The 13,580-nt window shown below is 61.7% G+C and overlaps 1 protein-coding gene across 6 annotated transcripts in view; it reads left to right on the forward strand.

Annotated features, from left to right (window-relative positions):
- The window catches only part of CROCC (ciliary rootlet coiled-coil, rootletin), a 44,262-nt gene extending 31,795 nt beyond the window's left edge, over positions 1-12,467 (forward strand). For 5 of the 6 annotated variants that reach the window (XM_085558431.1, XM_085558427.1, XM_085558432.1 and 2 more), the window contains exons 26-33: positions 901-1,046; positions 1,128-1,248; positions 3,796-5,521; positions 6,867-7,022; positions 7,818-8,306; positions 8,583-8,825; positions 10,233-10,343; positions 11,661-12,467. In XM_085558431.1, coding sequence (XP_085414557.1) covers positions 901-1,046; positions 1,128-1,248; positions 3,796-5,521; positions 6,867-7,022; positions 7,818-8,306; positions 8,583-8,825; positions 10,233-10,343; positions 11,661-11,787 — 3,119 coding nt within the window. In that variant the 3' untranslated portion in view covers positions 11,788-12,467. The remainder of the gene's footprint in view (positions 1-900; positions 1,047-1,127; positions 1,249-3,795; positions 5,522-6,866; positions 7,023-7,817; positions 8,307-8,582; positions 8,826-10,232; positions 10,344-11,660) is intronic. The other variant, XM_085558433.1, reaches the window with a different exon arrangement.
- Positions 12,468-13,580: the final 1,113 nt, after the last annotated feature.

The following is a 13,580-nucleotide window of genomic DNA, read 5'->3' on the forward strand; positions in this document are numbered from 1 at the left end:
AGATCTCCCATTGCTCCATCCCCTGCATCCCTGGGTTCTCCCAAACCCCATTATTCCATCGCCTGCATCTGTTGGGTCTCCTATTGCTTCATGCTCTGCATCTTTGGAGTTTCCCAAACCCTGTTATTCCATCCCCTACATCCCAGGGATCTCCCAAACCCCATTATTCCATCCCCTGCATGCCTGGATTCTTCCAAACCCCATTATTCCATGTCCTGCACCCCAGGGCTCTCCCAAACTTCATTATTCCACCCCCTGCACCCCAGGGATCTCCAAACCCTGTTATTGCACCCCAGGGCTCTCCCAAACCCCGTTATTCCACCCCCTGCACCCCAGGGATCTCCAAACCCCGTTATTCCACCCCCTGCACCCCTGGGGTCTCCCAAACTCTGTTATTCCACCCCCTGCACCCCAGGGCTCTCCCAAACCCCGTTATTCCATCTCATCCATTCCTGGGCTCTCCCAAACTCCGTTATTCCACCCCCTGCACCCCAGGGCTCTCCCAAACCCCGTTATTGCACCCCAGGGCTCTCCCAAACTCTGTTATTCCACCCGCTGCACCCCAGGGCTCTCCCAAACCCTATTATTCCATCTCATCCATTCCTGGGCTCTCCCAAACCCCGTTATTCCACCCCCTGCACCCCTGGGCTCTCCCAAACCCCGTTATTCCACCCCCTGCACCCAAGGGATCTCCAAACCCTGTTATTGCACCCCAGGGCTCTCCCAAACCCCGTTATTCCACCCCCTGCACCCCAGGGCTCTCCCAAACCCCGTTATTCCACCCCCGGGGTCCCTTTCACTCCATCCCCCTCATCCCCACATTCCCCCCGCTCCTCCCTGGTGTCCCCCCTGCTCCGTCCCCCGGGCCGGTGTCCCGGTGCCACCCCGCTGTCCCCGCAGGCGCGGAGGGGCCGGGCAGCCCCGGCTCGCTCCCGGACCCCGCCGCCGATCCCGATCCCGGTCCCGGTTCCGATCCCGATCCCGAGGCGCTGCGGGCGGCGCTGCGGGAATTCCTGCGGGAGCTGCAGGAGGCGCAGCGGGAGCGGGTGCGTGTGGCCCTGTCCCCTCCCGTCCCCGTTGTCCCCCGAGGGCCCTTCCCGGCCCGATGCCAGCCCGGTTCGCGGCAGGAGCAGCTCCGGGGGCAGCTGGGCAGCCTGGGCCGGCGCCTGGCGGAGGCCGAGGCGGAGCGGGACAGCGCCGGCGCCCGCGCGGAGCGGCTCCAGGAGCTGCTGGATGAGAGCGAGCGAGGTGATGGGGAATATTTTTTTGGGGAACCGCGGGATTCGGGGTGGTCTGGCGGCTGCTGGAGCCGCCGCGGCGAGCGGGAGCTCGGAGGGAAACTGAGGCACAGGGAAGGGGGGGGCGGTGCTGCTCAGAGCGGAGGATGCTCCCTGGGATTTCTTCCAAAATCCTGGTGGGAAATGCCATAAATCCTACTAAACCACAGTAAAACCCTTCTGTACCTCCTTTAAACACCAGTACAAGTGGTAAAAATCTCCATCTATCCTTCTAACCCCAATAAAATGGGTACAAACCCCACACATCCCAGTAAAACTGGTAAAACCCTCATAGGTGCCCATAAATCTCACTGGAACTGGTAAACTCCCCTGTGGATCTCGTGTAAATACCAGTTAAACTGGTAAACTCCACAAATCCCAGTAAAACTGGTAAAACCCTCATGGATGCCCATAAATCTCAGTGGAACTGGTAAACTCCCCTGTGGATCTCATGTAAATACCAGTTAAAGTGGGAAACTCCACAAATCCCAGTAAAACTGGTAAAACCCCCTCTGCAAACTCCATAAATCCCAATAAAGTGGGGCAGAACCTGTCTGCACCCCACGTAAATCCCAGTAAAACTGGTAAATCCCCGTGTAGTTCCTGTAAACCCCAATAAAACACCTGAAAAATCCTGTGCACTCTGCAGAAATCCCAATAAAATTAAATTAAAGACCAAAACATTAAAAAATAGTAATAAAAAAAAAATAACCCATTAAAAAATTCCCCATTAACTGCCATAAAATCAGTGAACTCCTTGTGCAGCTTCCATAAATCCCAACAAAGAGGTAAAATCCCTTTGCATCCCTCTTAAACCCCAGTAAACCCAGTAACCCCTCCCAGTCCATCCCCCAAAACTCCAATAAAACACCAATAAAGCTGGCAAAACCTCCCTGCGTCCCAAGAAAAGTGGGAAATGCCCTGAGCAAATGCCATAAATCCCAATAAAGTGGGAAAAACCCTCCTGAATCTCCCAGAAACCCCAGTAAAACTGGGACCCTCCCTGGATCCCCTGTAATTCCCAGTAAAACTGGGAACCCCCCTGTGCAAACTCCATAAATCCCAATAAAATGGGTGAAACCGCTCTGCACCCCCACAAACCCCAATAAAACCCCAGCAAAACCCCAGGAAAACCCCTCTGCAACCCCATAAACCCAAATAAAACCCCAGTAAAACCACTGTGCACCCCACAAACCCCAGTAAAACCCCAGTAAAACCCCACAAACCCCAATAAAATCCCAGTAAAACCCCTGTGCACCTCCACAATCCCCAGTAAAACATCAATAAAACCCCAGCAAAACCACTGTGCACCCCCACAAACCCCAGTAAAACCCCAGTAAAGCCCCAGTAAAGCCCCAGTAAAGCCCCAGTAAAGCCCCAGTAAAGCCCCACTGTGGCCCCACTAAAGCCCCAGTAAAGCCCCAGTGAAGCCCCACTGTCACCCCAGTAAAGCCCCACTGTCACCCCAGTAAAGCCCCAGTGTGGCCCCACTGTCACCCCAGTGTCGCCCCAGTGTCGCCCCAGTAAAGCCCCACTGTGGCCCCAGTAAAGCCCCACTAAAGCCCCACTGTGGCCCCAGTGTGGCCCCAGTAAAGCCCCACTGTCCCCCCAGTAAAGCCCCACTGTGGCCCCACTGTGGCCCCAGTGTGGCCCCAGTAAAGCCCCAGTGTGGCCCCAGTAAAGCCCCACTAAAGCCCCAGTAAAGCTCCAGTAAAGCCCCACTGTGGCCCCAGTGTGGCCCCAGTAAAGCCCCACTAAAGCCCCAGTAAAGCCCCAGTAAAGCCCCACTGTGGCCCCAGTAAAGCCCCAGTAAAGCCCCAGTAAAGCCCCACTGTGGCCCCAGTGTGGCCCCAGTAAAGCCCCAGTGTGGCCCCACTGTGGCCCCAGTAAAGCCCCACTGTCACCCCACTAAACCCCAGTGTGGCCCCAGTAAAGCCCCACTGTGGCCCCACTAAAGCCCCAGTGTGGCCCCGCTAAGCCCCAGTAAAGCCCCACTGTCACCCCAGTAAAGCCCCAGTAAAGCCCCACTGTCACCCCAGTAAAGCCCCACTGTCACCCCAGTAAAGCCCCAGTAAAGCCCCAGTAAAGCCCCAGTAAAGCCCCACTGTGGCCCCAGTAAAGCCCCAGTAAAGCCCCACTGTGGTGTGGCCCCAGTAAAGCCCCAGTAAAGCCCCAGTAAAGCCCCACTGTGGTGTGGCCCCAGTAAAGCCCCAGTAAAGCCCCAGTAAAGCCCCAGTGTGGCCCCAGTAAAGCCCCAGTGTGGCCCCACTGTGGCCCCAGTAAAGCCCCAGTGTGGCCCCAGTAAAGCCCCAGTGTGGCCCCACTGTGGCCCCAGTAAAGCCCCAGTGTGGCCCCAGTAAAGCCCCAGTGTGGCCCCAGTAAAGCCCCAGTAAAGCCCCAGTAAAGCCCCACTGTGGCCCCAGTAAAGCCCCAGTAAAGCCCAGTGTGGCCCCAGTAAAGCCCCAGTAAAGCCCCAGTAAACCCCACTAAGCCCCTCTGTCTCCCCGGGCGCCCGCAGGGCGGCGGGAGCTGAGCGGGGCCCGCGCTGCGCTGCTGCTGCGGGACGAGAGCCTGCGGAGCTCGCAGCGGGAATGCCGCGGGCTGCGGCAGCGCCTGGGCGCCCTGGAGAGCCAGCGGCGGGCGGCACAGGTGGGAACGGGGACGGGACGGGAACGGGAACGGGAACGGGGACGGGAATGGGAACGGGGATGGGAATGGGAACGGGGACGGGAATGGGAACGGGGACGGGACGGGAACGGGAACGGGGACGGGAATGGGAACGGGGATGGGAACGGGAATGGGAATGGGAACGGGGACGGGAACGGGAACGGGGACGGGAATGGGAATGGGAACAGGACAGGGAACGGGAATGGGAACGGGACAGGGAACGGGAATGGGAATGGGAATGGGAATGGTAACGGGAATGGGAATGGGAACAGGAACGGGGATGGGAATGGGAACGGGAACGGGAATGGGAACGGGAACGGGAACGGGAATGGGAATGGGAATGGGAACAGGACAGGGAACGGGAATGGGAACGGGACAGGGAATGGGAATGGGAATGGGAACGGGAATGGGAATGGGAATGGGAATGGGAACGGGACAGGGAACGGGAATGGGAACGGGAATGGGAATGGGAATGGTAACGGGAATGGGAATGGGAACAGGAACGGGGACGGGAATGGGAACGGGAATGGGAATGGGAATGGGAATGGGAATGGGAATGGGAATGGGAACAGGAATGGGAATGGGAACGGGAATGGGAATGGGAATGGGAACGGGAACAGGGAATGGGGACGGGAATGGGAACAGGAATGGGAACGGGAATGGGAACGGGAATGGGACAGGGAACGGGAATGGGAACGGAACAGGGAACGGGACAGGGAACGGGAATGGGAACGGGAATGGGACAGGGAACAGGACAGGGAACGGGAACGGGGAATGGGGACAGGGAACGGGACAGGGAACGGGACAGGTGGGAACGGGACAGGGAATGGGCTGGGTGGGAACGAGGGGAATTCAGGTGTGAACGAGGGGAATTCATGTGGGAACGAGGGGAGTCCAGGTGGGAACGAGGGGAGTCCAGGTGGGAATTCAGGCAGGAACCAGGGGAGTCCAGGTGGGAATTCAGGTGGGAACGAGGGAATTCAGGTGGGAATTCAGGCGGGAATGAAGGCAGTCCAGGTGGGAATTCAGGTGGGAACGAGGGGAGTCCAGGTGGGAATGAGGGGAGTCCAGGTGGGAATTCAGGTAGGAACGAGGGGAGTCCAGGTGGGAATTCAGGCGGGAACCAGTGCAGTCCAGGTGGGAATTCAGGTGGGAACCAGGGGAGTCCAGGTGGGAATTCAGGCGGGAACCAGGGCAGTCCAGGTGGGAATTCAGGTGGGAACAAGGGGAGTCCAGGCGGGAATTCAGGTGGGAACCAGGGCAGTCCAGGCGGGAACGCCGGCCATCCCGTGGGCCGTGTCTCGCCGCCCGGGTGGGCGCGTGGGGCAGCCCGGGCGTGCCGGGCGGCGCGTCCGGCCCAGCCGCGTTCCTCGCCCGCGTTGCGGCGGCCGCAGGAGAAGCTGGGCGAGCTGGAGGAGGCGCGGCAGCGGCTGCAGCGCAGCGAGGCCCGGGGCGCCGCGCTGGAGCTGCAGCGGCGGGCGCTGGCGGCGGAGCTGGCCCGGGCGCGGCGGGCGCTGGCCACGCGGGACGCGGAGGCGCGCGAGGAGCGGCAGCGGGCGGAGCGGCTCCGCGCGCAGGTACGGAGCGGCTCGCGGGAGAAATCAATACACAAACTCCACCACCCCGTGTGGTTGTGAATGGGTATGGATGTCAGCGCCCGGCACGAGCCGCATCGCTCTCCGAAAACTTGTGCCCCCAGCTGCCGACTGTCCCACGTCTTTGTTCACAAAGGTGTTCCGTATTCAGTACATCACACAACTTTTTATGCATATTCAACCCCTGGCCCCGCCTGTCCTCGCCTCTCATGTCCACGCCCTCCTGGGCACGCATGGTTTGCTGTGGTGGTCCCGCGGGGGTCTCTGGTGGTCTTCTGAGGCTGAAGATCGTGGTCTTCCTCTGGGTTGAACTTTTCCCCTCTGTGCACGCGCTTTTGGTTCTTTGGTGTCTTACCTGAGTATGTCTGTCAGCCTTGATGTGGTTGGAGACAGAGGGGTCTCCTCATCTGGGTTCTTTGCACTCCCTGGTCTTCTCTGGAATTGTCTTTTACGCAGGAAGCTCCAAAGATTTCCATTTCCCTCTGCCCTTTGTCCCATGGCAGAGGTTTCTTTCACCATACATTCCTTTTGTTAGCTCAAGCCAACTCCGAAAATCTCTAATTTCAGGTACTGCCCCATTCCAGGCCCCGAGCTGCCCTTCCATGGATCCCACCCCACAGTTCCCCCCGAGCGCCCTCCTGCAGCGCTTCCCAATCCCACATCTCCCCCTGAACCCACCCCCAGTTCCCCCGGGCACCTCGTGTTTTCCACAGTTCCTCCCGAGCGCCTTCCCACTTCCCCCTGGACCCGCTCCCAGTTTCCCTGAGTTCCCCCTGGATCCCAGCCCAGTTGTCCCCAGTTCCCCCAAAACCCCCCTCAGTCCCCCAGCTCTCCCTGAATCCCTTCCCAATTCCTCTGAGTTGCCCCCGAGCCCCTCCCAGTCCCCCCAGTTGGCCCTGAGCCCATCCCAGTCCCCCCAGTGGTCCCAAGCCCCTCCCAGTTGCCCTGAGCTCATCCCAGTCCCCCCAATTCCCCCTGAGCGTCTCCCAGTCCCCCCAGCTGCCCCTGAGCCCCTTCCCAGTTGCTCCAAACCCCCTCCCAGTCCCCCCCAGCCCTGTCCCAGTCCCCCCAGTTGCCCCGGAGCTCCCTCCCAGTTCCCCCCGAGCCCCGTCCCAGTCCCCCCAGTTCCCCCAAGCCCCTCTCAGTCCCCCCAGTTCCCCCCAGCCCGTCCCAGTCCCCCCAGTTCCCCCAGCCCCTCTCAGTCCCCCCAGTTCCCCCCAGCCCGTCCCAGTCCCCCCAGTTCCCCCAGTCCCCCCAGTTCCCCCCAGTTCCCCCAGCCCGTCCCAGTCCCCCCAGTTCCCCGCTCTCCGTAACCCTCCGGGCACAGCTGGCTCAGGCCGAGTCCCGCCCGGTCCCGGTCCCGGTCCCGGTCCCGGGGGGCGGCTCCGAGGGGGCGGCTCCGGACGGCTCCCGGCTCCACGAGCGGCTCCTGCAGCTCCAGAACGCGCTGGCCGCCGGCGAAACGGACCGGAGGCTGCTCCAGGTGGGACCGGACCCCTCCCGGTGCCCCCGGTTCCTCCCGAGCCCCTCCCGTTGCCCCCCGGTTCCTCCTGAACTCCTCCCGGTGCCCCCCGGTTCCTCCTGAACTCCTCCCGGTGCCCCCGGTTCCTCCTGAACCCCCTCCCGTTGCCCCCCCGTTCCGCCCGAACCCCTCCCGGTTCTCCCTGGACCCATTCCCAGTTCCCCTGAGCCCCCTGCCAGTCCCTGGCTGTCCCGGGTGTCCCGGGGCTGTCCCTGAGTGTCCCTGGGTGTCCCGGCACTGTCCCGGGGCTGTCCCTGCCTGTCCCGGGGTGTCATGGTCCTGTCCCGGGGCTGTCCTCGGGTGTCACGGGGCTGTCCCGAGGCTGTTCTCGTCTGTCCTGGGTGTCCCGGGTGTCCCGGGGCTGTCCCCGGCTGTCCCGGGTGTCACGGGGCTGTCCCGGGGCTGTCCCTGCCTGTCCCGGGTGTCACGGGGCTGTCCCTGCCTGTCCCTGCCTGTCCCGGGGCTGTCCCGGGTGTCACGGGGCTCTCCCGGGGCTGTCCCGGGGCTCTCCCGGGGCTGTCCCGGGGCTGTCCCGGGTGTCACGGGGCTGTCCCGGGTGTCCCGGGGCTGTCCCTGCCTGTCCCGGGGCTGTCCCGGGTGTCCCGGGGCTGTCCCGGGGCTGTCCCGGGTGTCCCGGGGCTGTCCCGGGTGTCCCGGGGCTGTCCCGGGTGTCACGGGGCTGTCCCTGCCTGTCCCGGGGCTGTCCCTGCCTGTCCCGGGTGTCACGGGGCTGTCCCGGGTGTCCCGGTGTCCCAGGAGGGGCTGGAGGAGGCGCGGCGGGCGCTGGCGGAGGCGCGGCGGGAGAAGGGAATGCTGCGGGAGCAGCTGCGGGAGCAGTGGGAGCTGGGAATGCTCCGGGAACCGGGAATGCTGCGGGAACCGGGAATGCTGCGGGAACCCGGAATGCTCCGGGAACCGGGAATGCTCCGGGAACCGGGAATGCTGCGGGAACCCGGAATGCTCCGAGAACCGGGAATGCTGCGGGAACCGGGAATGCTGCGGGAACCGGGAATGCTGCGGGAGCCCGGAATGCTGCGGGAACCGGGAATGCTGCGGGAACCGGGAATGCTGCGGGAACCGGGAATGCTCCGGGAACCGGGAATGCTGCGGGAACCGGGAATGCTGCGGGAGCCCGGAATGCTGCGGGAACCGGGAATGCTCCGGGAACCGGGAATGCTGCGGGAACCCGGAATGCTCCGGGAACCGGGAATGCCGCCGGAGCACCCCCAGGACCTGCAGCAGGAGGTGAGTGCAGCCACACCCCAAAATCGCTGACCTTTGACCCCAGACAGGGCCCTGTGGATCCCCACCCTTATGGGCTAATTAATTATCTAATTATCATCTGATACCTATATCATCATCTAATTATCTGACGCTGTATTAGATCATGGATATATTGCTATAGGTATAAAAATATGTATTTAAAGATATATATTTTACTCTAATATATTTTTGGGTTTATCAATATTTTTCTGTTTATGATACATACTTTAATAGATATTTATCCGTGTGTCCGGGCAGGAGCGGGACCCTCCCGGCCGGGCTGGATCCGCGGGGCTCCCAACGGGACCAGATCCCCCCGTGGGACCAGATCCCCCCGTGGGGCCGGATCCCCCCGTGGGACCAGATCCCCCCGTGGGACCAGATCCCCTCGTGGGACCAGATCCCCCCGTGGGGCCGGATCCCCTCGTGGGACCAGATCCCCCCGCGGGCTCGGCCGAGCGGGAGCTGGAGGAGGCTCGGAAGCGCATCCGGGTGCTGCGGGTGGGTCCCTGCGCGGGGCTGATCCCGATCCATGGGATGGGGCTGATCCATGGGATGGGGCTGGGGCTGATCCATGGGATGGGGCTGATCCTGATCCATGGGATGGGACCGGGGCTGATCCATGGGATGGGGCTGATCCCGATCCATGGGATGGGGCTGGGGCTGATCCATGGGATGGGACCGGGGCTGATCCATGGGATGGGGCTGGGGCTGATCCATGGGATGGGGCCAATCCTGATCCATGGGATGGGACCGGGGCCGATCCATGGGATGGGACCGGAGCTGATCCATGGGATGGGGCCAATCCTGATCCATGGGATGGGACCAGGGCTGATCCATGGGATGGGGCCGGGGCTGATCCATGGGATGGGACCGGGGCTGATCCATGGGATGGGGCTGATCCCGATCCATGGGATGGGGCCGGGCCTGATCCATGGGATGGGGCTGGGGCTGATCCATGGGATGGGGCCGGGGCTGATCCATGGGATGGGACCGGGCCTGATCCATGGGATGGGGCTGGGGCTGATCCATGGGATGGGGCCGGGCCTGATCCATGGGATGGGGCTGGGGCTGATCCATGGGATGGGGCTGATCCTGATCCATGGGATGGGGCTGGGGGCTGATCCATGGGATGGGGCCAATCCTGATCCATGGGATGGGGCTGGGGGCTGATCCATGGGATGGGGCTGGGGCTGATCCATGGGATGGGGCTGGGTTCATCCCACGGGAATGGTCCCGGTTCTGGTACTGGGATGGGGCTGGGTTCATCCCACGGGAACGGTCCTGGTTCTGGGAAGGGGCTGGGTTCATCCCACGGGAACGGTCCCGGTTCTGGGAAGGGGCTGGGTTCATCCCATGGGAACGGTCCCGGTTCTGGGAAGGGGCTGGGTTCATCCCACGGGAACGGTCCCGGTTCTGGGAAGGGGCTGGGTTCATCCCACGGGAACGGTCCCGGTTCTGGGAAGGGGCTGGGTTCATCCCACAGGAACGGTCCCGGTTCTGGGAAGGGGCTGGGTTCATCCCATGGGAACGGTCCCGGTTCTGGGAAGGGGCTGGGTTCATCCCATGGGAACGGTCCCGGTTCTGGGAAGGGGCTGGGTTCATCCCACGGGAACGGTCCCAGTGCTGGTACTGGGAAGGGGCTGGGTTCATCCCACGGGAACGGTCCCGGTTCTGGGAAGGGGCTGGGTTCATCCCACGGGAACGGTCCCGGTTCTGGGAAGGGGCTGGGTTCATCCCACGGGAACGGTCCCGGTTCTGGGAAGGGGCTGGGTTCATCCCACGGGAACGGTCCCGGTTCTGGGAAGGGGCCGGGCTCGTCCCAGGGCTGGGGAGGTGGGTGCCGGCCCGGGGCCGTTTCGGGTGCCCGCCGCAGGCCGTGCCCAGCCCGGGCGCCGCTCCCCGCAGGCGCAGGTGTCGGCGCTGGAGCTCCGGGCCCGGCCGCTCCCCGGGGCGCCCGCGGAGCTGCAGCGGCCGCTGGAGCGGCTCCGGCTCGGCCGCGGCGACCTGGAGGAGCAGGTGAGGGGACACGGCCGGGGACACAGCGCGGGGGACACGGGGACACAGCACGGGGGACATGGGGACACAGCCCGGGGGACAAGGGGACAGCTTGGGTGACATGGGGACACAGCACGGGGGACACGGGGACACAGCGCAGGGGACAAGGGGACAGCTTGGGTGACATGGGGACACAGCACGGGGGACACGGGGACACAGCGCGGGGGACATGGGGACACAGCGCAGGGGACATGGGGACACAGTGTGGAGGACATGGGGACAGCTTGGGTGACATGGGGAGACAGCACGGGGGACACGGGGACACAGCGCGGGGGACACGGGGACAGCCTGGACAGCCTGGACATGGGGACAGCCCCAGAGGGACAAAGGGACACAGCGCAGGGGACACAGGGACACAGTGTGAAGGACATGGGGACAGCCTGGGGGGACATGGGGACAGCCCAGGGGACATGGGGACACAGCGCGGGGGACATGGGGACAGCCTGGACAGCCTGGACACAGGGACAGCCCCAGAGGGACAAAGGGACACAGCGCAGGGGACACGGGGACACAGCACGGGTGACATGGGGACACAGCTTGGGTGACATGGGGACACAGCGCAGGAGACATGGAGACACAGCGCGGGGGACATGGAGACAGCTTGGGTGACATGGGGACAAGCCCGGAGGACACGGGGACACAGCGCGGGGGACACGGGGACACAGCGCGGGGGACACGGGGACACAGTGTGGAGGACATGGGGACACAGTGCGGGGGACACGGGGACACGGCCCGGGGGACACGGGGACACAGTGTGAAGGACATGGGGACAGCCTGGGGGGACATGGGGGCAGCCCAGGGGACACGGGGACAGCCTGGACACAGGGACAGCCCCAGAGGGACAAAGGGACACAGCGTGGGGGGCACGGGGACACAGTGTTGGGGACACAGGGACAGCCTGGTGGACACAGGGACAGCCCCAGGGGGACATGGGGACACAGTGTGGGGGGGACATGGGGAGACAGCGCGAGGGACACAGGGACACAGTGCAGGGGACATGGGGACAGCTTGGGTGACATGGGGACACAGCGTGGGGGACACGGGGACACAGCGCAGGGGACATGGGGAAAGCCCTAAGCAAACGAGGAACAAAGCCCGGGGGACTTGGGGACACAGTGCGGGGGACACGAGGACAGCCTGGAGGACACACGGACAGCTCGGGGGACACAGGGACACTGCATGGGGGACACAGGGACAGCTCGGGGGACACGGGGACACGGTGTGGGGGACAGGGGGACACGGCCTGGCCCCACAGCCTCCCGTCCCTCCCTCCTGCAGATCGCGCTGCTCAAGGAGCAGGAGCTGCAGCGGCATCCCCCCGGAACTTAGGGAATTCCGGGAATTCCGGGAATTCCGGGACATCCACAGGACCAGCACAGCTCCGGGATGGGGGATCCATCCCTGATCCCAAAATCCACAGCAGAGCCCGGCACAGCTCCAGGATTTTTGGGGATCCATTCCCGATCCCAAAATCCACAGCAGAGCCCAGCACAGCTCTGGGATTTTTGGGGATCCATCCCCATCCCTGATCCCAAAATCCACAGCAGAGCCCGGCACAGCTCCAGGATTTTTGGGGATCCATCCCCATCCCCAATCCCAAAATCCACAGCAGCTCCTCTCAGGGGTGAGGGGGATCCGGCCCATCCCTGTGCTCCAAACCCGCAGCGGTTTTTGTTTCCTCGTTCCCTTTTCTCCAGAAAATCTGCACTTTTCCCACCGGCCGACAAAATTTGTCTGGTTTTGATACAATTTGGGACCTCGTGGATGGTTTACCCATTTTCCTGTTGCAGTTTTTAACGGGAAAACGGGGAATATTCCACTTTTTTTAGGCCCGGAAGACCCAACGGATTTATTCCCCTCCAGCCTTCCAAGCCCTGCCCTCGCCTCATCCTAATTTTCCCCTTTTTTTTCTAACAAAAACCTCCCTGGATTTGTGTTTTTGAAGGATTTTTTTAGGAACTAGCAGGGGTTTTATATGGAATTTTTGGGAATGGGGGTTTTTACTGGTGCTCTGAGGGTGGGAAGGGAGGAGGTGGCTCTGACCCCCCCCCCAATCCCGGTGGGAATAAATGTGGAAAATCCAAACTGGGAGTTGTGAGGGATTTTTTTGGGGGGAAGTTGGCACTTTGGGAATGCCCGGATTTGGGCTGGGCTGAATGAGGTCCCCTAAATAATAATGAATAATAATAAGAATTAATAATAAATAGAGATAAACAGTAATTAAACCCCCCAAATAATAATTAATAATAGTGAAGAGTAAAGGATAAGGAATCGTAATAAATAGCAAATAACGAGGATAAAGGTGCACCCTATAGATGAGAGAGAAGCTCTGGGGGGAAATTCACCCTATAGAGGGAAAATTCATCCTAAAGATGGGAAATTCATCCTATAGAGGGGAAATTCATCCTATAGAGGGGAAATTCATCCTACAGAGGGGAAATTCATCCTAAAGAGGGGAAATTCATCCTATAGAGGGGAAATTCATCCTACAGAGGGGAAATTCATCCTAAAGAGGGGAAATTCATCCTATAGAGGGGAAATTAATCCTAAAGAGGGGAAATTTATCCTATAGAGGGGAAATTCATCCTATAGCAGAGAGATTCACCCTACAGAGGGGAAATTCACCCTACAGAGGAGAAAATTATCCTATAGAGGGGAAATTCATCCTATAGAGAGAAATTAATCCTATAGAGGAGAAATTCATCCTAAAGAGGGGAAATTTATCCTATAGAGGGGAAGTTCACTGTGAGATCCCCCACTTTCCTAAAGAGGAATCGGGCAACACCTACACCCACCCCAAACCCACCCACACCCACCCAAACCCACCCACACCCACCCACACCCACCCACACCCACCCACACCCACCCAAACCCACCCAAACCCACCCACACCCACCCCAAACCCACCCCAAACCCACCCCACACCCAAACCCACCCACACCCACCCACACCCACCCCACACCCACCCAAACCCACCCACACCCACCCAAACCCACCCCACACCCACCCACACCCACCCCAAACCCGCCCCACACCCACCCACAACCACCCACACCCACCCCACACCCACCCCACACCCACCCACACCCACCCACACCCACCCCACACCCACCCAAACCCACCCAAACCCACCCAAACCCACCCACACCCACCCACACCCACCCCACACCCACCCCAACCCACCCCAAACCCACCCAC

The sequence above is a fragment of the Lonchura striata genome, chromosome 21 (genome assembly GCF_050655825.1).
Source record: "Lonchura striata isolate lonStrDom1 chromosome 21, ASM5065582v1, whole genome shotgun sequence".
In the NCBI taxonomy this organism is placed as follows: domain Eukaryota; kingdom Metazoa; phylum Chordata; class Aves; order Passeriformes; family Estrildidae; genus Lonchura; species Lonchura striata.